Consider the following 25,605-nt stretch of genomic DNA (forward strand, 5'->3'; position numbering starts at 1 on the left):
CAGCAAATGCGATGCTATGCAAACTAAATGTATTTTTGAAAAGCCAAGCAGTTTTATTACAGTCACTATTGTTTTGCTTGTCTTTGAGCTACTCTGACACCTTCCATTTAGTAGCCTGACTTTATTTCCTTTAATTACAGATATGACGTGTGATTGGGCATTCGAAAATCAAGCTTGCATCTTTTTCCAACTGTAATCGTGTGTAGTCTATATATGATAATGTATATTAAAATCCCAGAGGGCCCCAAGAATCTTCGCTCCGCTAGCGACAGTCCTAAACTCGCTACACGACTGTAAAGTAATGTGGCTGGCAAATGTTTTCTGTGCACAGCATGCAAATGTGATTATTTGCTAAACGATTAAATGCTAAATGTTGTTGATTATTTTAATAATCTATTGCATTTATTATTTTTTTATTATTAAAGCTGCAGTCCGTAGCTTTTTTGGTGTTAAAAATGATCCAAGATACATATTTGAGAAAATACATAACCAGGCAGTGTTCAAAACTATCTGCTTGCCTTAGCTCGATTCAAAGCGGTAAGCTTGTAATAATGTTTTTAATTCCAGTGGTACTGGTGGGTTTCCGCTGGAGATTCGAGCATGTCTTTGCGTCATTACGTCATTACGTCACATCTGTACACATTAAGAAGGAGTCTCGGCTAGTAGGCTATATTGCGTGAAAATTTTGGAGGTGGAGATTTATAGCCTTTTCTCACAGCACTTGATAAAATTAAACTTATCAATATGATGGCGGATTCAAAAAGGTTCAAACGACAATCACCAGTGACAACTAGAGATTCACCCGCTGTAAAATGCAAAAGACTTCGTTCGGACTTCGGAGTGGCTACAGAAAAAAAAGAGACTGCAACCGGACCCATGCGAAAACAAGGATACATATCGGAAGAACATTACATGTAGTCACGCAATGCTGACGTTGTTCACATTAACAATTTGAGAACAAAGTATAATTTGCACGGTTTTGCGTGATATGATAAGCAATTGTTAGATTTAATCAGCGCGATTTACTGCAATGTCAGAACCAGAACAAAAATGGATGTGTCTTACTTGTTCAGACGACATTTTCCCGGTGAAAATGCTCATGTTGGTCATACTTCCAAAAAGAATAATCTGTGATTCTGAATGACAGTATCGACACCGGCGCGGTGATTGACAGCTGCACACTCTCCTCAAGCATCGTGTTCACCCGCGCTGTGCCGTGTCGAGGTACAACTCACATAAAGTTGATAATTCCGCGAATAACTGCAATTGCAGATTTCGAACAGAGATGGCGACAAAGAGGAAAGACTGCAGCTTTAAACAATTAATAAACATTTTTCTTATTAATATTTATTGATTCGTTTTTGAAGCCCTAAATACATTAAATATTTGGCTAAATGGTCACAGTAACATATACACTGGGTGATGTATTGTGCGTATCTGCTTTCTGCTGATTGTTCATCTAGGTTTGTGTCAGTCCACATAGAAGAAAGTGCACACAAACAAAACCATACAATCTTAAAAAGAAAAGCATCTCTCCATAAACTCATTTGAAAATGAACTAAAAATCAGAACCATTTATCCTTAAGCTGGCCATCAATAGAACATCTATCATCATGTCATCAATAAAAAAAAAAAAAAAAAGATTTAAAACGGTTAGATATAAAGGGGTTAACTTAAAATTAAGTTACTCAGCTGAAATGGCACAGCTAGATGTTTTTCTATAATGCAGTGTTTCATTGAAGCAGAGGTGCTCCCTCAGAAATGCTAATATCTTATTCCATGCGTCCTCTTGTGCGTAGGCATGTGATTGGGTTTGTCCACCCCATAGAGCGAGAACTGCAACAACAACACCATGTAAAACAGATGTAAAACACACACACACAATCACAAATAAAATCTAGAACTGGCATTAAGCCAATAAAAAAAATCAAATATGAAAATTAGACAATTGATTATGCATGCATACCTATTAGTTACTTACCTACATACCTACTTACATACCTACCTTTCTGTTTTGTCAAATATAGGTTGAATTTAGTTGCACGAAAGTGAGGTGAGTATGGTGGTTCAATAAGATGACCAGCCCCGGGATACGTCAGGACTTCCAACAAGCGCCGACTTCCTGCTTTCTCCATCATCCTCTCAATCTGGGTAAATATCAGGGATCCAAATCATGTCAGACAATTTGAATGAAAGCTTTTTTAATAAATTAATATTTAGTACATTTTTCATTTTCCATTTCATAAAGGGTACAAAAGGGGTTTGAAATGCCTTTTATTTTTTCCCTGCCATCGTTTTTTTTAAGTTGCCAGCCAGCGCCAGCATTTTTTATCACTTTCACACATTTTTCATGGCCAAACATTTTTAATGTTTGATGATCACATTATTTTACTTGTGCATAAGCAATGCTTTTATCGCTTGTTTCTGCTTGTTTCTGCTTGTTTCTGCGGTAACACTTTAGAATACTGTTTCTTTCTTACTGCATAACTAATAAGGAATTACTGAAGAACTAATAGGTAATTCTTTATTAACACTTAAGTCACTACTGTTAACTACCAAGGAAGATGTGTTAACTAATCAGTATGTAATATAATTTTATGATTGTGTTAAGTATCAGTTAGTTAATCAATAACTAATGAATTCTGTCATACTGTTACATTGTTAATGTGTTCTGTTCTGTGTTGTGATCTTGTTTCCCCCTGTCTTTGTGATTTTGCTTTAGTCCTGTTAGTTTTTCCCTGTCTGTTTAATTAGAAATTCCCAACACCTGTGTCTTGTTAATTTTCCCATTAACCCCAGTTCATTTAAGCCCTGTGTTTTCCCTCAGTGTTTCTTGGTCGTCGTCGATGTATGGTAGTGTGCTTTGAAGTCCTGAAGTGTTTTCCTTTGTTCCTGTATGTTCCTGAAAGTTTATTAATAAACTAACTGCATTCAAGTACCCGTGTCCTTGTCTTCGGCATCCTGCACTAAACCTACTACTAAAACTACTATTAATTATGGTTAAAGAAAAATAACTATGAAGTAACTACTAATGAACAACAGTCATACACAGTAGTTACTACAATAATCCGTTTTATTTTAGCAGTGGAGTGGTGAATGAAGTACACAAATCAAGTACTTGAGTAAAAGTACAGATACCACATAAAATATTACTCCAGTAAAATTATAATTAGGCCTATTCATTTTCAAAATTACCTTAGTAAAAGTACAAAGGTAATTCATTTTTAAAGTACACTGTTAGACCTTTCCAGGTTTTTTTTACAGTAAAATGCCAGTAATGTACTGTTAATTGTACAGTTCTTTACCGTAATCTACAGCATGCTATTGTAAAAATGCACTAAATTAAAACTTGAGTTAACTAATTTCACTTGCAGAAACCGACTGCCTTAAATTGACCAACTCTCATTTAAATGCATTAACTTGTATAATGTATAATGCATTAATAATGTAAGCAAAGTATTAGTGTGAACTTATTTATTTTGAAGCCACTAAAAAAATATTGTAAATAAAGAGATTTCCACTCAACCACAACTACAGTCACCACCTGTTAAATAAAGCAACATGCAGCATATCATCAATGTTAGTAGATCTTCTCCTGGACTGAAGCACAAGCTCTATTCTTCAGCACAATGGTGACCCAAAAAAAACAACATTTTACAGTGAATTACTGGCAACAGTGTTGCCAGTATATACCTGTTATAAGTATTACAGTTTATTACTGTTAAAATACATTTCGTGGGTGTGTTTTTTAATATTACACTCTTAACCCTTTCAACCCTACAGGAAAATCCACACAACAAAGAGTAAAAAGTAACATTGACAGTGTCGCAGTGAGATAATTAAGTTACAGTGAACTATAGGCAACAGTGTTGCCAGGATACCTGTTATAAATCTTACAGTTTATAACTGTTAAAATACATTTCGTGGGTGTGTTTTTTAATATTACACTGTTAACCATTTCAACCCCACAGGAAAATCCACACTACAAAGAGTAAAAAGTAACATTGACAGTGTCGCAGTGAGATAATTAAGTGACTATGAAAGTGATTGTTGAGCATTAGTGATGAACACCTGCTGTTAACAAGCAGAATCACTGAAGGAAAGAGGAACACAAGAATAGAAAATAGAGAAACACAAAAACTACAACTGACTTCCAGCTATTACACATTATTACACTTATTATTAACCAGTATGACTTTATTTATGTCATAGATCTAGAGAAGTTGTTATTAAGATGTTTAATTGAAAATGTTTGGTTCAAAGTTACCATTATAGAGATCAGTGTTTGCTTTAGTTGGGTTCTGGACTTTTGATTTTTTAACATTAGTTTATCTCTTGCAGCTTGAACTGTGTTTTTGCAAGCCACACATGTGCTCACACATGGTTTGTGAATGATTCTGGTTATATTGATTATAATGACAAAAGCATCATATAGCTTGTTCATTCACTGATCTCATTCAGAGCTGTATACTATTCTGGAACCCAACATGCATTGCAACATTAAACTTTTGATTGTCACCATTGTTGAGATTAATATGCTGATTGTTGATGTCTGTGTGTGTCTAAGTCAAGCAGGAGTTCAAAATGTTTTAATGCACTATACTATTTCAATATCCTTCAAAATAACTGATTACAGAAATATTGTTTTTATGTAGTAGCTTAACAGATACACTCACCTAAAGGATTATTAGGAACACCTGTTCAATTTCTCATTAATGCAATTATCTAATCAACCAATCACATGGCAGTTGCTTCAATGCATTTGGGGTGTGGTCCTGGTCAAGACAATCTCCTGAACTCCAAACTGAATGTCAGAATGGGAAAGAAAGGTGATTTAAGCAATTTTGAGCGTGGCATGGTTGTTGGTGCCAGACGGACCGGTCTGAGTATTTCACAATCTGCTCAGTTTCTGGGATTTTCACGCACAACCATTTCTAGGGTTTACAAAGAATGGTGTGAAAAGGGAAAAACATCCAGTATGCGGCAGTCCTGTGGGCGAAAATGCCTTGTTGATGCTAGAGGTCAGAGGAGAATGGGCCGACAGATTCAAGCTGATAGAAGAGCAACTTTGACTGAAATAACCACTCGTTACAACCGAGGTATGCAGCAAAGCATTTGTGAAGCCACAACACGCACAACCTTGAGGCGGATGGGCTACAACAGCAGAAGACCCCACCGGGTACCACTCATCTCCACTACAAATAGGAAAAAGAGGCTACAATTTGCAAGAGCTCACCAAAATTGGACAGTTGAAGACTGGAAAAATGTTGCCTGTTCTGATTAGTCTCGATTTCTGTTGAGACATTCAGATGGTAGAGTCAGAATTTGGCGTAAACAGAATGAGAACATGGACCCATCATGCCTTGTTACCACTGTGCAGGCTGGTGGTGGTGGTGTAATGGTGTGGGGGATGTTTTCTTGGCACACTTTAGGCCCCTTAGTGCCAATTGGGCATCGTTTAAATGCCACGGCCTACCTGAGCATTGTTTCTGACCATGTCCATCCCTTTATGGCCACCATGTACCCATCCTCTGATGGCTACTTCCTGCAGGATAATGCACCATGTCACAAAGCTCGAATCATTTCAAATTGGTTTCTTGAACATGACAATGAGTTCACTGTACTAAAATGGCCCCCACAGTCACCAGATCTCAACACAATAGAGCATATTTGGGATGTGATAGAACGGGAGCTTCGTGCCCTGGATGTGCATCCCACAAATCTCCATCAACTGCAAGATGCTATCCTATCAATATGGGCCAACATTTCTAAAGAATGCTTTCAGCACCTTGTTGAATCAATGCCACGTAGACTTAAGGCAGTTCTGAAGGTGAAAGGGGGTCAAAAACAGTATTAGTATGGTGTTCCTAATAATCCTAGGTGAGTGTATATGATAATTATTAAATACCCATAAATTCAAAGCTTATATTCTGAATAACCAGGATGATTATGTCATCATCTCAACGGTCAAAAACACCTGATCATCTTCCTCTTGGCTTTTTCTTGCCTTAACAAATGTGTTTTATAAACTCACATTTAAAGCAGCTAGAGAAAAACTAATGTTATAAAGTCAAGGGTCAAGAGCCTAACTAAAGCAAATACTGACCACTATTATAGTGACTACAAACTTTATTATTTTCAATAAAACATCAACAACTAAATATCTGTTAATTCTCAACAAGAACTTTAGTACACATATGAAATAAATAATGTTAAACTGGTTTGTAAACGGTTTTCACACTCTGTGTGGCTGGAAGTCAGTTGTAGTTCTTGTGTTTGTCTTTTTTCTGTTCTTGTTTCTCTGTCATTCAGTGATTCTGCTTATCAGGTGTTCATCAGTGTCTCAATTCACTCACTTCTTTTCATTCACTCTGTCAAGTGGACTATATTAGAGAACTAATGAGGGTGAATGATTGTGAAAACAGCCTCTGAGTGTCTATTTTGAGCACTGTTAATTTACAGTATATTCCTGTAGGCTATTTTTGTTTTCTACGTTATATTACTGTTTTAATGGAAAATGGTATGATATTGTCAAAATATGGCCTTTTTTACAGCAAGGGTTAACAGTGTACTTGAAAAGTAAAAAGCACTGATTTTTTTCTCCAGTTTTAGTCATTCTTCAGCCCTAATAAGAAAGATAAATGCAGACATTTACCTATAGGATATATTGATCTGCAAATAACTTTTTATTTCATTAGCAAAACTTATCATAATGTACATTACATTCATAGTGGGTTTTTTTTACAGTAAGTTTGATTTGAGTCAGAAGTATGTGGTTATTCTTTATTAATTACTAATGGGTTCCCTATATTTTCACTTTAGAATACTGTTTCAGGTTCTAGGTAATTCCTGAGAGGGGGTTCAGCGAAAAAAAGGTCAGCTGGCAGCAGGAAGTAGCTGCCACTTGCAGCTGACGTCAGCTGCCGCTATAATAACCGGAAGTCGGAGGTGGATGCCACTTTTAGCCAGGCAAATAAGTTATTATATCAATATAAATTGTTTGTACTTATTTAAATAAAATACTTCTATTTGTAAGTATTTTACATTATTTGATTAAAAACGGTTTATCAAATATAAATCAAGTAACGAAGATCATATAGACATAGCCTAATACAAAAAAACAAACAGTAAGCTACACTTGAAATTATGAATTTGTATCTGTATAAATATAATTTATGAATGAGTGTACATGTTTGTTAAATAATGAAATCTATTCAGAAAGAAATGCCTATGTAATCATATTATATATTTATTAAATATACCCATTTATTAAACTTAAATAATGAGAACAGGGAAAAGCTAAATTCCTTTCAGGATAAATCTCTGTCCAAATAGGCCCTATCTTAATTAAATTATAAATATTTTAGCTAACGTATTTAAAGGTTTTTCATAAAATCAATTGGAGTGTTCAATCCAGGTTTAAAATGTTTGAGCAGTGTGTAGCCTATGATTGTCAACATTCTGGCCAACAAACCTGAACTGTTGACAAAACGCGTTCATGCCAGCTAGAAACGAATGCGAGTGAGCAGCAGATAGAGAACGCTTTAATTCGCGATCAACCTCGTTTTATTGTAGTCCTTTAAGGTGAATTCCAAAAGGCATTCTTTTCCTTTGAAGCAACAAAGGCTAAATAATTTGTTATATATATATATATTTTTTTTTATTGGTGCGGATGACACGCAGCGAAATATAATATATAGCCTATTAAAATTATAAATATAATATATACATTATGACTTTTTACGTGTATAAATATAATTTATGAATGAGTGTACATGTTTGTTAAATGATTAAATATATACATACAGAAAGAAATGCCTATGTAGGCTAATCATATTGTATATTTTTAAAATATATTCTTAATACGTAGGCTGTTAAATATACAACATTTAAACTTAAATAATGAAAGTCCTGTAAAAGAAGAAGAAAAAAAGAACTTTGTCCAATCGATTACCTTTATTTAAAATCATATTTTGCTATCATTTAAGTTCAGTTTTACATTTGTACTACTTTAATTCATTCTGTCTTTGTTTAATGAAGCAGCTGTAACTGTTGAAACATGCTTTGTATATGTTGTTCTGAAATCAGAATGATAGGCCACAATCCTGAACTAGATGGTAAAGTTCGTAGACAAACTTTAAGTTGGCTTGAAAAGCCTAGCTAGAAAGTTTTAAAAAGTTTTAAACTGTTCTTATCGCCGGCGCCACCATTGACCATTGGCCGCTGTCACTTGACTTCCAGTTACATGTGATTGGTTGCTACTACTTTGGACGATACTGATTGACTGCCACGAAATGGCAGGGCTGCGTTCAGCCCCGACAAAACGTTGAACAACGTTTTTTTAAACAGAAACGGTGATGCGTTGAACGTCATGCGTTCTGATGACGCAAGAGTTGCAACTATGGCAGCTGAGAAAGACCATTCTTTGTGTTCTTTGTGAAGAATTTTCACAACCACAGAAACCGAAGATTCTCGGGCCAGCAGCATGTGTCCAAATTTCAGTCTTAACTGTTCTATTTCATCAGAAACGATCTTAAAACAGGGCTGAAAATGTAAAATACCGAACTTGTCCTTTAACTTTAACATGATATGTATTTGTTAAAATTGCTACTTCTATTAATAACATTAGTGAATAAGAAAGGTTACAGCTCAATGTAGTTTTGTATGACTGTTCATTTGTTATTTATTAGTTATTTTTCTTGAACCAATTTTCTTGAACTAATGAATTCTGTCATACCTCCTGAATAACTACTATTAATTATCTACTAATTAAGATAATTAATAGTAGTTCCCCTTCAGTCGCTCACGCTCGACGTGACGTCGACGTGACGACGTTAGGGGATCACTTCAGGGAGCCCTATCAACTTCGAGTATCTAAGAACAAGCCAATGAACGTTGGCGTGCGTGAACGCGTCACGCGCCCCCGCCCCGCAGCGCGGGTATAAAACAGGAAGCGGGCGCGAGCACCCACCGTCTTTCATTTCGGAGCGCGAGTTTCCTGTGACTGATGTCTAAGATTCAACGCCTTTGAAGACTTCAAGGAAGATCTCTCTGTTCCAGTGTTGGTGTGACGGCGCGATCAGCGGTGGCCGCGAGCAGTGCAGCTCTCAACTGCTGTTCTCACAGCACTATTGTTTGTGTGTGTGTGTGTGTGTGTGTCCACACAGTGGCTACCCCAGGGCGCCTCAGCACTGTGAGAGCAATTTCCTTTTTTTATTTTACTAAAAGAGCAACACAAGCGGACCCTGCGTCTTTTCAAAATGTCATTCCGCTTGTGCGTTTCTGGATGCTGTCGTTCCCTGGCGCCAGCAGATGGCCACAATAGCTGCATCTCGTGTTTGGGCGTTCGGCACGGTGAAGCAGCTTTTGTGGATAGCTCATGTTCCCATTGCGGGAATATGACTATCACAGCACTTAGATCGAGACTTGCTTACCTCAAGGGAGGTGCAGTCCCCTCGCCTGTGCCCCGATCTAGTGCTTATTCTGCCCCGCAGAATAGGCCTACTTCGACGCATGACCAGGGTGATCTGAGGATTACCGTGAGGGCTTCCCCGCCGAGGCAATCTCCACGGGCCCCTCACGCCTCTCATGTGCTGTTGCCATCGGCGCCCCTTAGCGAACGGCTCGGTCCTTCTCCGGAACGACCAGTCGTTTCCTTTGGGGCACCAGCTGATGATCAGATGTCGATCGCAGCATCGGAGGGGGAGCGGTCATCTGGAGAGGACGACTCGGCTGCGTTGCCCCCCTGCGTTGCCCCCTTCGGGGTGTGTAGCGTTCTCCGAGCCGGATCCAGAATGGGCCGCTATGCTCTCCCGGGCCGCCGAAAAGGTCGGGCTTGCGTGGAATCCTCCACCACGTCCCGAACCTTCTCGGCTGGACGATTGGTTTCTCGGGGCGGGCCGTGCTGGTTCTCAGTGCACCGCCCCGGTACCTTTCTTTCCGGAGGTGCATGAGGAGCTTTCTAGGACGTGGAAGGCACCGTATAGTGCCCGAAGCCGTCCTAGTGGCTCCTCTCCCCTCGCCACCCTCGACGGCGGGGCAGCTAAGGGGTATGTGGGGATCCCCCCAGTGGAGCGGGCTGTCGCGATGCAGTTGTGTCCTGCATCCGCCTCCTCCTGGCGGGGTGACCCACGCCTCCCGTCCAAGGCCTGTAAGTTCTCGTCCGGTCTAACGGCGAGGGCTTACAAGGCCTGTGGACAGGCTGCTTCCGCTCTTCATGCCATGGCGCTCTTGCAGGTCCACCAGGCCCAGGCGCTCATGGACATGAACGAGGGTGGTTCTGACCCAGAGCTCCTGCGGGAGCTCCGTGTGGCAACCGACCTCGCCCTCCGGGCGACGAAGGAAACCGCACGTTCAGTCGGTCAGGCGATGTCCACCTTGGTGGTCCAGGAGCGCCACCTTTGGCTCAACCTGGCGGACATGAGGGACACCGATAAGTACCGGTTCCTGGATGCCCCTCTCTCCCAGGTTGGGTTGTTCGGCGACGCGGTCGAGAGCTTTGCCCAGCAGTTCTCGGCCGCACAGAAGCAGACGGAGGCCATCCGACACATCCTGCCCCGGCGGACCGCTGCTGCTCCCACCCGCCCGCCGGCCGCAGCTCCTCCATCTACTCGTCGCCGAGGTCGGCCTCCTGCGGCGTCCTCCGCTCCCGCTGAGCCCCAGCAGCAGCCATCATCCAGGCCTCGGCGTGGAGCAAGCCGCAGGAAATCGATCCCGCCCGTCCAGGCCGCTGCCAAGCCAGGAGGCAAGCGCCGGTGCAAACGTCCCTGAGACGGGCGGCCCAGAGGTGGATCAAGTTGCTCTTCAGGAGATGGCGGACGTGCCACTCCTTCCCCCAGTGGAGGGCCGGGTGGAGAATCCTTTGTTTCCTTTTCTTTTTGTTCCGCCACTGACCCACGGGTCAGTGGTACCCACCTTTTCAAAGAAAGAGCAATTTCTGAAACCTCTGGGCCCCAAGAGGGCGCGCTTGGCAGTCGACGACGCTATGCCTTGTCACTCCCGAGCCTCTCTTCCATCGCCAGCCGGCAGCAGTGGCTGTGTCCTGGACGCACTGTCGCCTCCGCACACTCACTCTGCCCTCCGGCGGAAGCAGGTACGTCTCGCACCACACGTTCAGACCCCACTCCGGGCCGCTATGCCGCCCGAGTCGGGTCCCTGCATTCCGTCACGCTGCCCCACTCCGGGTACGTCTGTGGTGCCGTTGGTCCCGCTTGCTCGGTCTCTGGGAGCTTGGCTAACGCTTCCCAGTCCGTCTCGCTGGCTCATCCGTACTGTCAGACTCGGCTATGCGATTCAGTTCGCCCGGCGCCCCCCTGTTTTTAGGGGCATCCTGTTCACCCGTGTTCTGGCGGACAGTGCCCCTGTTCTCAGAGCGGAGATTGCAGTCCTACTGGCGAAGGACGCAATCGAGCCGGTCCCTCCAGCCGATATGAAGACCGGCTTCTACAGCCCGTACTTCATTGTACCCAAGAAAGGAGGTGGGTTACGTCCAATCTTGGACCTGCGCGTCCTGAATCGGTCCCTTCACAGGCTACCATTCAAGATGCTTACGCAGAAACGCATTTTCAAATGCATCCGTCCCCAAGATTGGTTTGCAGCGATCGACCTGAAGGACGCGTACTTTCATGTCTCGATTCTCCCTCGACACAGACCATTTCTTCGCTTTGCGTTCGAGGAACGGGCATATCAGTACAAAGTCTTACCCTTCGGGCTGGCCCTGTCGCCCCGCGTCTTCACGAAAGTTGCGGAGGCGGCCATTGCTCCCATGTACGAGCGTGGTGTCCGCATTCTCAACTATCTCGACGACTGGCTTATTCTCCCCCAGTCGAGAGAGCAGTTGTGCGAACACAGGGATTTGGTGCTCAGTCACCACAGCCACCTAGGGCTTCGGGTCAACTGGGAGAAGAGCAAACTCACCCCCGGGCAGAGGATCTCTTTTCTCGGTATGGAGTTGGACTCGATCAACATGACAGCGCGTCTCACCGAGGCCCGCGTCCAGTCAGTGTTGAACTGCGTGAGTACGCTCAGACGCAGAACAGCGGCACCACTGAAACTGTTTCAGAGGCTCCTGGGGCATATGGCATCTGCAGCCGCGGTAACGCCGCTCGGATTGCTTCATATGAGACCGCTCCAACACTGGCTTCACGATCGAGTCCCGAGATGGGCGTGGCAGAGCGGCTCGTGCCGGGTTCCAGTAACCCCGCACTGTCGCCAAACTCTCAGCTTGTGGTCGGACCCTTCGTTCCTGCGGGCAGGTGTTCCCCTAGAACAAGTGTCCAGGCACTCTGTGGTCTCCACGGATGCCTCTATCACCGGCTGGGGGGCCACGTACAACGGGCATGCAGCTTCAGGTCTGTGGACGGGGCCTCAACTGCATTGGCACATCAACTGCCTCGAGTTGTTAGCAGTACATCTTGCGCTGGGCCGCTTCAAAACGTCGTTACTAGGCAAGCATGTACTGGTCCGTACGGACAACACTGCGACCGTTGCGTACATCAACCGTCAGGGTGGTCTACGCTCCCGCCGCATGTCACAACTCGCCCGCCATCTCCTCCTTTGGAGTCAGAAGCATCTGAGGTCGCTTCGTGCCGTTTACATTCCGGGCCTGCTCAACCGTGCAGCCGACGAGCTCTCACGGCAGCAGGTGCTACCGGGAGAATGGCGACTCCATCCCCAGGTGGTCCAGCTGATTTTCAGGCGCTTCGGGACCGCACAGATAGATCTGTTTGCCGCCCCGGACACGTCTCACTGCCAGTTGTTCTATTCCCTGACCGAGGGGACCCTCGGCACGGATGCTCTGGCACACAGCTGGCCCCGGGGTCTTCGCAAGTATGCGTTTCCCCCAGTGAGCCTTCTGGCACAGACCTTGTGCAAAGTCAGGGAGGACGAGGAGCAGGTCTTGTTAGTTGCGCCGTATTGGCCCAACCGGACCTGGTTTCCGGAACTAGTGCTCCTCGCGACAGCCCCTCCCTGGCCCATCCCTCTGAGAGAGGACCTGCTCTCTCAGAGACGGGGCACCCTGTGGCACCCGCGTCCAGACCTCTGGAAGCTCCATGTCTGGTCCCTGGACGGGACGCGGAGGTTCTAGGTGACCTACCCCCAGCGGTAGTTGACACCATCACTTCCGCTAGAGCCCCCTCTACGAGGCACCTCTATGCATTGAAGTGGAACCTATTCGTTGAATGGTGTTCTTCTCACGAGGAGAACCCCCGATCATGCTCGATCAGAGTCGTGCTTTCCTTCCTGCAAGTTGGGTTGGAGCGAAGGCTGTCTCCCTCCACCCTTAAAGTGTATGTTGCCGCTATTGCCGCACATCACGATGCTGTGGATGGTAAGTCCTTGGGGAAGCACGACCTGATCGTTAGGTTCCTGAGGGGAGCGAGGAGGCTGAATCCTCCTCGCCCACTCTCTATACCCTCTTGGGATTTGTCTCTGGTCCTTTCGGCACTTCAGGGACCACCCTTTGAGCCTCTGCAATCAGCTGAGTTAAAAATCTTGTCCTGTAAGACAGTTCTCCTGGTTGCATTGGCCTCTATCAAGAGGGTAGGGGACCTACATGCATTTTCGGTCGACGAATCGTGCCTGGAATTCGGCCCAGATAACTCTCACGTGATCCTGAGACCCCGGCCCGGATACGTGCCCAAGGTTCCTACCACTCCCTTCCGGGACCAGGTGGTGAACCTGCAAGCGCTGCCTTTGGAGGAGGCAGACCCAGCCCTGGCTTTTCTCTGTCCCGTCCGCGCTCTGCGTTTGTACGTGGACAGAACGCAAAGCCTCAGGACCTCAGACCAGCTCTTCGTCTGTTACGGAGGCCAGCAGAAGGGAAAGGCTGTCTCCAAGCAGAGGATGGCCCACTGGATAGTGGATGCCATCGCCTTGGCTTACGAAGCCCAAGGCGTGCCTTGCCCGCCCGGGTTGAGAGCCCACTCCACTAGGAGTGTCGCTTCTTCTTGGGCGCTAGCACACGGCGCCTCGCTGACAGATATCTGTAGAGCTGCGGGTTGGGCGACACCTAACACGTTCGCTAGGTTCTATAGCCTACGTGTTGAGCCGGTTTCTTCCTGTGTGCTCGCTTCAACCAGCCGGTAACACCGAAGTTCCCGCTCTAGTGTCGGCTTGCTGCGCCACTCCCCTCTACGGAGCGGATACGTGCGCTCTTTTGCTCCAGTCGAGTTCCCCACCCAGGTGAACCCTGTGAGTTCCTCCACACCCCTTCGGCCGTTGGACGTTGCGGAGCGTACGACGCCAGGCCTAGTGCTCGTATGCTTGTGTAACTTGTGCTAGGCTGGGTTCCGTATGTGTGATCCCTGCGGCGATCCCATATGAGTATTTTTCCACGAGCACGAATCTCTGCTTGCGCGCGGGAACTGGCCGCGCGCTCTCAGATATACGCTGCTCTTGTAAGAATTTTCTCTGGGCTCGCTCAGAGAATATGCCTGTACTTAAAACGTGTTCAGTGCAATCGCGAATCTCTCCTCTTCCCCAGCTAACAATTTTAGTTTATAAGAACGTTTTCATAACGTTCCCATTAAGTTATAAAAACGTTATTTCTGAATGTTATAGGAACGTTCAAAACGTCCAGGTTTTAGACGTTGTATTAACGTTATTTCTTGGTTATAAGAACGTTATTCAAACGTCATTAGAACGTTAAATTCTCTCGTTAGGCTATATAAACGTTGTATTGACATTGTTATTTCCTGGTTATAACGTTATTAGAACGTTCTATTCTCCCTTTAACGTTCTCTTAATGTTTTTCAAAGATAATGAAAAACGTTTCATTAACTTATTAAAACCTTTCTTAATGTTTTTTCATATAACAAGGTATAGCCTATAATAGAACCTAGAACCTAAATTAAGACAAAAAGATCTAAAGATAATTAAAAAAAAAAGACCCATTAATCATGTCTATAATATGTGTAATGTAGTCCACTGAAGGCGAGTTGAATTGAACCCAAGTATAGTTTATTCCAATAAACCGATTTAGGTTGAAGTGACAATATGAAATTAACATGAACATAAATTTGGACTAAACAGAATCACCAACAATAGTACAGAGAACAAAGCTAGACAAGAGACAATGGGAACACAAGGACAAGGATTAACATGACCAAAAACAATGACATTCACAAGTTAAAGTTCATTTAATTTATATAGCTAATTTTTACAACGGCCACTGGCTGGCCAAAGTGCTTTACAGAACAGCAGAAAAAAAGAAGAAGAAAAAAAACACATAACATATGGAATAGCAATTTCTGATTGGTTGTTGCTGTTTTGACAGCGTTTATGCCAAGAGGAAAGAGAAAAAAGTCGAAGAGAAGAGTACTTAGGCATGCGCGAACACACGGTCGGGACACAGTCTAAGCACATACGCTTACTTTGAGGAGAGATTCGCGATTGCACTGAACACGTTTTAAGTGCAGGCATATTCTCTGAGCGAGCCCAGAGAAAATTTTTACAAGAGCAGCGTGTATCTGAGAGCGTGCGAGCAGAGAGATTCGCATTATATTAATGTACTTTCGCGCTACAATAATGCGCTCTCGACATTTGACAGGAAAATAACGCCATAGACTGCTTTATAAAGGAGGGTCAGTATAAAGCTGGTTTTGCTAAGAAGCTACTCCTGAATAAAGGATCGGTACCAACTATTCGTGTTCCTGCTGAACCTTCAGAAGAACTGAAGTGAGTGTAACGTTTTATTAACCTTTATATTAATATTTATATGAATCTTTGCAAATCGCTAGCTTTACGCTTCACGATGAATGCGTCTAAGGTTTACACTCAGGGTACATTACGGCATGTTTTCTATGCACGATGTTCTCAATATAATTCATAATCCCACGTTTATAATGAACAACGCATTATGGTTATTGTGTTATTGTGTTACAAACGGTGTACGCACAGAACAGAGGGGCGGGGTGAGCAAAGCTCATTATCATTTAAAGTCATATGCACTGAAACGGCGTGCTGAAAACAGAGCTGTTTTTGACCAAGTAAAATAAGTGTTTTCTTATAATACTAATGAAAATTTTTAATTAAAGTATATTACAAACTTTTAATTTAGACCCTAAAGAATCATATTAGCTTGTACAAAAATGGCATTATATGACCCCTTTAACACAATCATAAAATTCTATTACATATTGATTAGTTAACACATCTTACTTAGTAGTTAACAGTAGTGAAGAAGTAGGCTAGTTAATGAAGAATTACCTATCGGTTCTTCAATAATTGACCGTTCGCAAAAGCTACGCCCCCTAGTTATTGTTACTACGCCCGTCAAACAAATGGTCAAACACACGACCAGCGAGACAGATTGCCATGACGGGAAGAGGTATGTGACCTTTTTTGGAGCAATACCTCAGCGATATCCTCCAGATCGAGGCAAAAGGGGTTACAGTATGCAGTGGAGGGATATATTCAAAATATAAAAATACGCAATGAAGGAGACACGACTACTATCAAGGCGAATGCTTATACTGGTCTCAAGCGAAATCTGAGAAACCCCATGACCTGTACCTCAAATGCAACCAGCACAGCCTTGAAGAAGATTTTATAAGCTGGTATGTTTGGAGTTAGAAATATATAACTCGCGCTGCATATTTAGTAATTTTGCCTCAGATACATTCGCTTTAACAAGCAGGTTGTTCATTACCATGGCAACAGCTTGCATGTCATGCTGAATGCGATTTTCGTGTTTAAAAAGTAACTATACATAAGAGACGGAAAGATGGAGATAACCATACATTATTTAAGGTTATTTCTATTCGTTACGATATTGATATATGAACTGATGTTGTCAAGTAAGCTTCATGCTTTCCCCGTTGCGAGCGTGCACTCCTCTACTGATTGCTGCACTGCTCTAGTTAACTGCTGCTCATTTCCCCCCGAGAATATCATGTTAACACAAACGTAATTCCGTTGTGGATCCTCTTGATCTGCTTTCTCCATGTTTCTTTGACTAATCTCAGTGTCTCAGTCTCACGCACGCTGCATGCGAGTTAACCATGTTCGACACATTTAAAGGCACACTATGCAGGAATTTCGTTTTTGTAAAACAGCGACCCCTAGAGTCGCTGTGGCGTTACTGTCGTAAATACCACTCACGCAGAGCGTCTCTGCACTCACGGCCTGATACCCCTTCGAAGCTGTTAAATTAAGGTACAAATTTTGCATAGTGTGCCTTTAAATAAGAGATGTGTTTTTGAACTCAACCTGAGCGCTCGTGTCCGCTGCTATCAGTGTCATGGATACATAGTGTCTCTTGTGGCGGCGCGCGGGCAGTCTTCACTCGGACGTGCTCTTCAATCTATCGCCGTTGCGGAGACTCGATTCATTCCGGTGAAATCACAAAATAAAATGCACACAAACTAAGAAAGATTTACCTACTAGTCCATCAACAAGATCGCCAGGTCAGCATCCAGTGGTGCTTTTTAGCTTGCGCAAACAAGTGAAAAGCCCCATCTATGGAAAAGCCCGACCGAGTGGGACTCTTGTCCGGTTCCTCACGCGGTCAGATTCTCTTTTCCATTTCCTAGTCTCTTCCGACTGCGTTTTCTTTGCTTTTTCCATCGTCGAGTATCACGTCTGAAATGCGCGCAAGTGTCTTCGTGCTTATGTTGTTGTTGATGTGTGTGACGTTGTTGCCGTAAAGCATGTCGTGATTCTCGCGAGATTTGTCGGGGGCACTCCTCTCAAACATGCATTGCTGGTTTTTCCAGCGGCGTCCCCCCCAAGCTTTACTACCAGAATGATTCGCCCTACTATGAGTTTGTTTACCAGTGAAATTACTTTGAAGCTGTTATATTAAAGGGGTCATATAATGGTACATGCACTTTTACAAGTTGATTGTACTGAAATGTGTGTTGGCAGTGTCTGTACACAACCATCATAAAATGATACAAATCCATCCAGTGGTTTTGTTTTAATCTCCTTATATGTTTTCCCCTGTCTCAAATCAAGCCGTTCGACCTTGTGACGTCACACGCTCGGAAGCCCCTCCCACGATTGTTGATTGACAGCCACGTTTCAACACAGACCCGCCCTCGCTCGTGAGCCAGCTGTCAATCATAGTCCGCGCGGACCGGCGCGGTCATTGTTGATATGCTGGAGCACTGTCTATGAGCAGAATGGGGTCTAAGCGATTGTGGTGTTCTGTTCTTGGGTGCAATAAGGACGTCACACGGTCGGACGCCCCTCCCACGATTGTTGATTGACAGCAGCGTTTCAACACAGACCCGTCAATCATAGTCCGCGCGGACTGGCGCGGTCATTTTTGATATGCTGGAGCACTGTCTATGAGCTAAATGGCGTCTAAGCGATTGTGGTGTTCTGTTCTTGGGTGCAATAAGGAACACAGCAGTCATTTTAATGTTCCTAAATCCGAACCGCTGAAGACGCAGTGGCTGAGTTTTGTTTTCGAAGGGAATATTCCCCACGAGCAACGTCAATGCTTTCATGTTTGCGCGAATCATTTCTCACCAGACTGCTTTATAAACGAGGGTCAGTATAAAGCTGGTTTTGCTAAGAAGCTGCTCATGAAAAAAGGATCGGTACCAGCTATTCGTGTTCCTGCTGAACCTTTAGAAGAACTGAAGTGAGTGTAACGTTTTATTAAACTTTATATTCATTTTTATATTAATCTTTGCAAATCGCTAGCTTTACGCTTCACAATGAATGCGTCTAAGGTTTACACTCAGGGTAAAGAACTTAGGTTTTTGCTAAGAAGCTGCTCATGAAAAAAGGATCGGTACCAACTATTCGTGTTCCTGCTGAACCTTCAGAAGAACTGAAGTGAGTGTAACGTTTTATTAACCTTTATATTAATATTTATATGAATCTTTGCAAATCGCTTGCACGCTTCACGATGAATGCGTCTAAGGTTTACACTCAGGGTACATTACGGCATGTTTTCTATGCACGATGTTCTCAATATAATTCATAATCCCACGTTTATACTGAACAACGCGTTTATACTGAACAACGCGTTATGGTTATTGTGTTATTGTGTTACAAACGGTGTACGCACAGAACAGAGAGGCGGGGTGAGCAAAGCTCATTATCATTTAAAGTCATATGCACTGAAACGGCGTGCTGAAAACAGAGCTGTTTTTGACCAAGTAAAATAAGTGTTTTCTTACAATACTAATGAGAATTTGTAATTAAAGTATATTACAAACTTTTAATTTAGACCCTAAAGAATCATACTAGCTTGTACAACAATGGCATTATATGACCCCTTTAAGGTACAATTCTTGCATAGTGTGCCTTTAACTGGGAGTGGGGCCGTCCACACTGTTTTGTCCATTGTAGGCACCGCTCATGTTGTGTTTTCGGAAACGGAAAGAACACAACTCCTCCAGACAATCTCTCGGGGTAACGTACCTAGTGTCCGATTTACAAACACCATTTCCAGCGTACACCTGGCGTACACCCAAAACCACGGTGACTTTGAGATTTATCAATATGGATGTTGGCGTATGGCACGCTCAAATGCTACGCCAGCTCAGGAGGTGGTGTACGCACGTTTTGAGTTAGTGCGGAAATGCGCAGAAAAACAATTCCTAACACTATAAACGCAATGACAAACTAAAATATATGATATACCAACAACAACAACATAGTAATTATAAACTTCAGTGTTTATTTTTGTGCAACATGGACTTCAATGTTTAATTTGTGTGACTTTACCAAAGCATTTGATTTGTAGCCATATGTATTCCTTCAGTTGCGAGCCTGTGCGCTTTACCCTGACGTTTCATGGTTAGGCCGGCAGGCGCGCACGGACTGGGTTCGGTAATGAAAGGCTTTCAATGACCAAAAAATAATTCAGACTGACAAAATAATAAAAAATACATTCTTCTTCTTTTAAATAATAATAATAATACAAATAATAATAACGACGTTCTTCTTCTAAATAACAATAGGCGTCATTAATAATAAAAATCATAATAATAAGAAGAATATTACAAATTGTCATGCAATTATTAATGTGAATGAATGGTACTCCACATCACATCATCATCATCACTATTGTACACCCCAATACATGTGACGTGATTCGAAATTGAATGCTAATTGTTTCAAAAGACGTGCTGTAAAATAATGCATTGTGATAGGTCATTTCGGCTCCACGTCGGAGAAGTTTCTCTTCTGTGCCGTCTTCCGTGTGTACATGGCGTAAAATGAGGGCGTGGGGGAAGCAGAGACTTGAATATATAGGGGCGTGTTATTCTAATGACGATTGTTTTCAGCCGTGGGATTTATCAAGGGCAGGTATTGTGTACACCTGGATTTCAAAGGTACGCACAGCTTCATAAATCAGGCGGTGAGAGGAGTGTAAGCATAATCTTACGCCAACATATACGCCCGTTTCAACGCAAGAATGATAAATGAGGGCCATAGTAACGGTTCCTATGATGTGTGATTGGACAATGGCCGTTTTGTGGGAGGGGCCTGCAAACGGTCAATTCCCTATTAGTTAAGCAGTAAGTAAGAAACAGTATTCTAAAATGTTACCCTTTCTGCTTCTGTGTTTTGATCCAGAGATTCTGTTCTCTTTTAGAAGATAAGTAATAACACCCCCTACTGTGGAAATATAACAGTGGAAACATGGTTTGCAGGACATTTCTGTCAATGGCGACAACATTTCTGTTGTTTAACCTTCAAAAAACTTTTTTGCATGTTATCCAAATTCAGGCAATTTGACAACAGTTTCAAAAAGTTACTACAACAGTTTCATACAGTTATTATCTTAACAGCAGATAATATAATAATACATAAGAAATGTAACTCACATCTTCAGCAGATTCAACTGCAGGAAAAGCCTGATCATCAACAGCAGTCACCAACAGAAGTGGACACTTTATTCTCCCAACCTGTGTGCATTTAAATAAAAACAGACAATTAACATCACAAGAAAATAAAAATAAGTAAAACAGACTATATATCAACGTATCCATAATATCAACATATACTCACATCTACTTTGACTGGTGCGTCTGGGGGAGTGGTTAAGATAACATCTCTGTGAACTACCTGGTTTTCCTCATTCACACGTAGTTTATCTACATTCCTGGAATACAATTTTTAGTGCTTGTCATTATTAAAATATCTACATTGAACAAATTTACTCGATATTACTGTTGTTTAAAAATTGAGCAAATGATTACAATTATTTCAGTTCACATTGAATTGTCATACTGTGGCCCCATAATAAATCTGAACACTTAAGTCAAACCTAAAAAATGAAATTGGCATTTATTTTAAAGAAAAAGTGTTTTACAAAAATGTAATTACAAAAACAGTCCTACAAAGTTTAGTTCCAACCCTGCTGTTTAAGATGCGTTTAATTAGGGTTGAAGCTAAACTCTGCATGAGTTTTACACCGGAGTTCGAGTGGCCCCACGGTTGCCAGCCAGGCCTTGGTTTGTCTTACTCCATTCATTCGTGAGGGGAACCCCTTGTCCTCTTTCTGACAGAACATAATTGCTTTTTATCAGTTGGGTTGAAAAGTGTGGCACCTTCACACAGAAATGCATGTCTGTCCGTGCTGTCTCAGGTGTAAGCTAGACTTTTCTGGCATCACTTGTAGCCCAATAAAACTGGTCATCTAAAACTTTTTCTTCAATTTACTTGGTCTAGCTTGTGTGGGTACTACCAAAGTCCTTTTAGGCAAGTCATGCCACTCGGCCGCCATCTTGGCAACGCCTCCGGGCAGCTATTTCGGACTAACAAGACAAGGCTCCTTTCTAAATGAATGGGCAGAGAGTCAGAACTGCAGTTTCACTGGTCACCGGGACATAAAAACGGCATGTATTGAAACAGCAGTAAAATATGATAAAAATCGCTGAAAAAGTTTGATGACTTTGCCCCAAAATAAGGTTTAAAACGCCTTTTTCCCCACAGGTTATACTTTTACTACGCATGCACAAGGGTTCTCTCCCTCTGTCGTGCGTGCGTTACACAGTTTGAAGCACAGTATGTGCGAGCTCTTGCTCGCTCGCTCTAGATTCCGGGAGATTTGAACTAATTTGCGGGCATCAGGGAGCCGCTATCAATCTGCGGGAGACTTCTGATGTCTGATGTAGCAAGGTTCAGGGAAGGAGGCGGGAACCGGCGGACAATCAAAATAAAACTTTATTTAAATGAAATAAACACAATACCTGCCAGCAGTCCCTCACGGAACTGCTGGCTACCCAAAATAAAATATAACTACCTGCCAGCAGCCCCTCACGGACGACTGCTGGCTACCAAAATAAAATAAAACAAAACACAAACAAAAGCAGGCCTGTTCCTCTCTCGATCATCCACTCCATCGCTCCCCCTTTATGCTTCCGCTCCTCCGTGAGAGATGCGAGACCGGTGTGCTTCACAGGTGCTGCTCATTAGCAATCGCACCACCGGCCTCGCAACGTTCTCTCACGTCCTTTGGCCATCCTGCTCACCACATCTGATATTACACAACTCACACATACACTGCATATCAAATCTGCCGCCTTTTCAAACAGTAACGTATTTTGCGCTGTCGCAAACCTCAACTGTGCGCATGCGTCAGTGGAACCAGACGATAGGCTTAAATGTTTTCCGGCTTGACTGTTAAAAGCAGACGATTGGCTTTCCAGCGGGAGGGGCGGGACATGTGCACACAACCGCCATATTTGGTGTTACGGGTTTTCCCTATATAGTTGTATTAAAGGTTCTCTAAGCGATCCTGGGTGACGTCACTTCTTGTTGACGTTCAAACTATTGTCAAACAAAACGGAGGCTAGCTAGACCCTCCCTCCTCCTCATCCGCACACTAACCCCCCAAACCACACCCCCAAACCCTTCTTATCGGTCATTGGCTGGAACAGTTTGTTATGTTTCGTGGAGCGGGTCGCCGCAGTTTGTTTTTGTTGCTGTTTGTTGAGCCTGGGCTGTCTACAGAGATCGCGTTTTTTTACAGTGTGTTCAGGGGACAGGCAGCCAGCGGATAGTGAGGAGATGTTTGCTGTATGTGACAAAAAATGTTTTGGCCTAAAAAACGCGTGACATCGCTTAGAGCACCTTTAAGGATTGATGAAGTGGCATGTCTCTATATAAATAGTCTCTGGTACTACTAACAAATATACAAATATTTATATAGGGTTGAGAGCTTGGAAGGCACATACAGTGGATATAAAATATGATGTATATTTGTTTATAAATATACAGAAACTCTACAGATCAACAATGTCACACGGTTGGTGTACCACATTCACAGTGGGAAGTCTCTCATTTGGGAAATAAAGTAAATGTACGTACCTATAAGGCAGTGGATAGTTACATATATCATTAAGTGTGGGTCCCACTTAATGATATATGTGCAGAGGCTACCTGGTCATCCCCATCCACTTTAGTTTCTACAGAATTTCTTATGCGTCATATACAGTTTTTGTTCTTCCAGTTCTCCCAAGTATAGTTTTCTTTCCTGATGGACGTGTATCTTTCACTCTTTCCTATGCTGGTATGTGGTCATCCAAATGCCTCACTGACAGTCAGGAGGCATAAAATAAAATGGTAGTTATGAATGTAACTGTAGTTCTATGAAAGCCAATGACAGAGATGCAGTACTTGTCAAGTTCTTACACTTTTAAGTGTGAATTAAGTGCTCAAATTTTGGGACCACACTGAATAACAAAAATTGCAAAAAACACTTTATAACACCATAACATATTTTCTGTTTTCTGTGTCTCACTTTTTCATCTCCTCAATGAGTTCAAAGAGGTTTTTGTCAAAAGGAATCAGGTGACTTCCGTTAATAGACACACAGCACTGGGGCTAAAAGACAATAAATAGAGACTGATCAACATACCAATGTAATACAAGAAAAATATATCTGCATTCAAAATGTAGATTCATGTGTGTGGGTCTCCAACCATTCTCCTGCAGAGCTACTGTCCTACAGTGTTCAGATTTATCTCCAATGAAACACACCTAAACCAGCCAATCAAGGTGTTCAGGGTTACTTGAAAATCACAGACAGATGTGTCGCAGCAGGGTTGGAACTGATGTCTGCAGGACAGTTGTTCTCCAGGAACAAGGTTGGAGACCACTGGTGTAGGGCAAGCAAACCTTGATGACATTGGAGTAGGCCACAATACTGAGTGTGATTATACTTCCAAAAGACAGCCCAAGCACAGCCAGTTGATCCGGCTGTACCAATGGATGATTCTTCAGGATCTGGTATGCTTTCTACAGGAAACATGTAAACACAAATTTAAACGCACACATCTGTAAAGATTAATCAACTGTTCATCACACAACCCAATTTAGGTTTGCATATACTCAAACCCAATGGATTCTGCTTTTTGGGTGAAGGTTGGAGGTTTGTTCCACCACTTAGAGAAAATGTTTATATATGAATATATTTTAACTTTCTGCCTTTGATAGGATAGTTCAGTGAGAGACAGGAAACAATTGGATAGGAGAGAAGGGATTGGGACCATAATATAATTCACGCTTTTTTAAGAACATCAGATTTTAGTAACATAGTAATTTAACCACCTAGTCTTCTGAACATAAGGTTTGGGTCTAGTGGTATTAGTGTGTGTGTAGTGACTAGTGAGCAGTTGTTGGTGTGCCTGGAAATGCAGTGAGATAGGAAGCATTCTGTGTCTTTCCATCACTAAGAACATATGTACCCACCCCCATGCTGAAAGGGTGAAGTACCAGTTGCAGCATGTGTGACACCTACAACAAGAGGTCAGTTACCGCAGGTTTCCATGTAGCTGGATGGCTATTTGTGTTTGAGCACACGATTGAATATCTCTACAGCACCATTAGCTGCCGGGAAGTAAAGAGAGGAATGATGATGACGAATATTCCTTCCTTCCAGAAAAGCAACAAAAGCAGCAGATATAAACTGACCACCGTTATCAGTAAAAATGCTCAATGGTTTTCTATGGCGACTAAAGACTGATGACAGAAGTTAAACCACAGAATCCATTATGACAGTGTGAGTAAAAGAGATCTCAAGCCATTTGATGTAATAATCAGTTAAAGTTATTGCAAACCTGCAGTCGGATGCAGCACTGTCAAATGGCCCAAATATATCTCCAGCCAGCAGCACTGGCTGGAGAAGAGCAGGGTGTGACTTGACAGTTTTGTCATTGAGCTGACACATGTGGCAGGAACGAACTGCAACATTAACCTGAGCATCCATCTCTGGCCACCAGTAGAGATCACAAAGGCATTGTTTGATTCTCACCTCGCCTGATGTCCTTTATGCGCTATGGAGAACAGCACAGAACAAAGAGCAGCAGGTGCAATCGGCCGTGAGCCTCGGAGGACAAAAATGTACTTAACAGACAGTTCCAGACGTTGTTTATAGCATATGGCAGCAACTCAACTTCCAGTTCCTTGGGTGAAGAAGGTCAACCATGGTCCACGCACAGATAAAGCATTAAGAGGCAGGACTTGATTGTTTTCAATCCTCATGAGTGGTGTCCCTTTGTCCATAATGTAGAACATAGCAGTATCTGAGCGGTCATGTAAGGAAAGTGCTCGCTGACAAACACCCAACCACCGGATTTGGGGTTTAGAATACGTCACATGTCTGGCTGTGGGTCACGACAGCACAACGTTTCT

The 25,605-nt window shown here is 42.9% G+C and overlaps 1 protein-coding gene across 1 annotated transcript in view; it reads right to left on the minus strand.

The window, feature by feature from the left end:
• Nucleotides 1–1,331: 1,331 nt before the first annotated feature.
• LOC130092549 (peroxisomal succinyl-coenzyme A thioesterase-like) overlaps nt 1,332–25,605 on the minus strand; it is a 29,936-nt gene continuing 5,662 nt past the window's right edge. The window contains exons 6-11 of the mRNA XM_056260445.1: nt 24,091–24,210; nt 23,714–23,796; nt 20,977–21,070; nt 20,793–20,873; nt 2,006–2,147; nt 1,332–1,836 (exon numbers count right to left, since the gene is read on the minus strand). Of these exons, the coding sequence (XP_056116420.1) occupies nt 1,685–1,836; nt 2,006–2,147; nt 20,793–20,873; nt 20,977–21,070; nt 23,714–23,796; nt 24,091–24,210 (672 nt within the window). The 3' untranslated portion in view covers nt 1,332–1,684. The remainder of the gene's footprint in view (nt 1,837–2,005; nt 2,148–20,792; nt 20,874–20,976; nt 21,071–23,713; nt 23,797–24,090; nt 24,211–25,605) is intronic.

The sequence above is a fragment of the Rhinichthys klamathensis genome, unplaced genomic scaffold, assembly GCF_029890125.1.
Source record: "Rhinichthys klamathensis goyatoka isolate OS25496 unplaced genomic scaffold, OSU_Roscu_1.1 h1tg000176l_1, whole genome shotgun sequence".
NCBI lineage: Eukaryota > Metazoa > Chordata > Actinopteri > Cypriniformes > Leuciscidae > Rhinichthys > Rhinichthys klamathensis.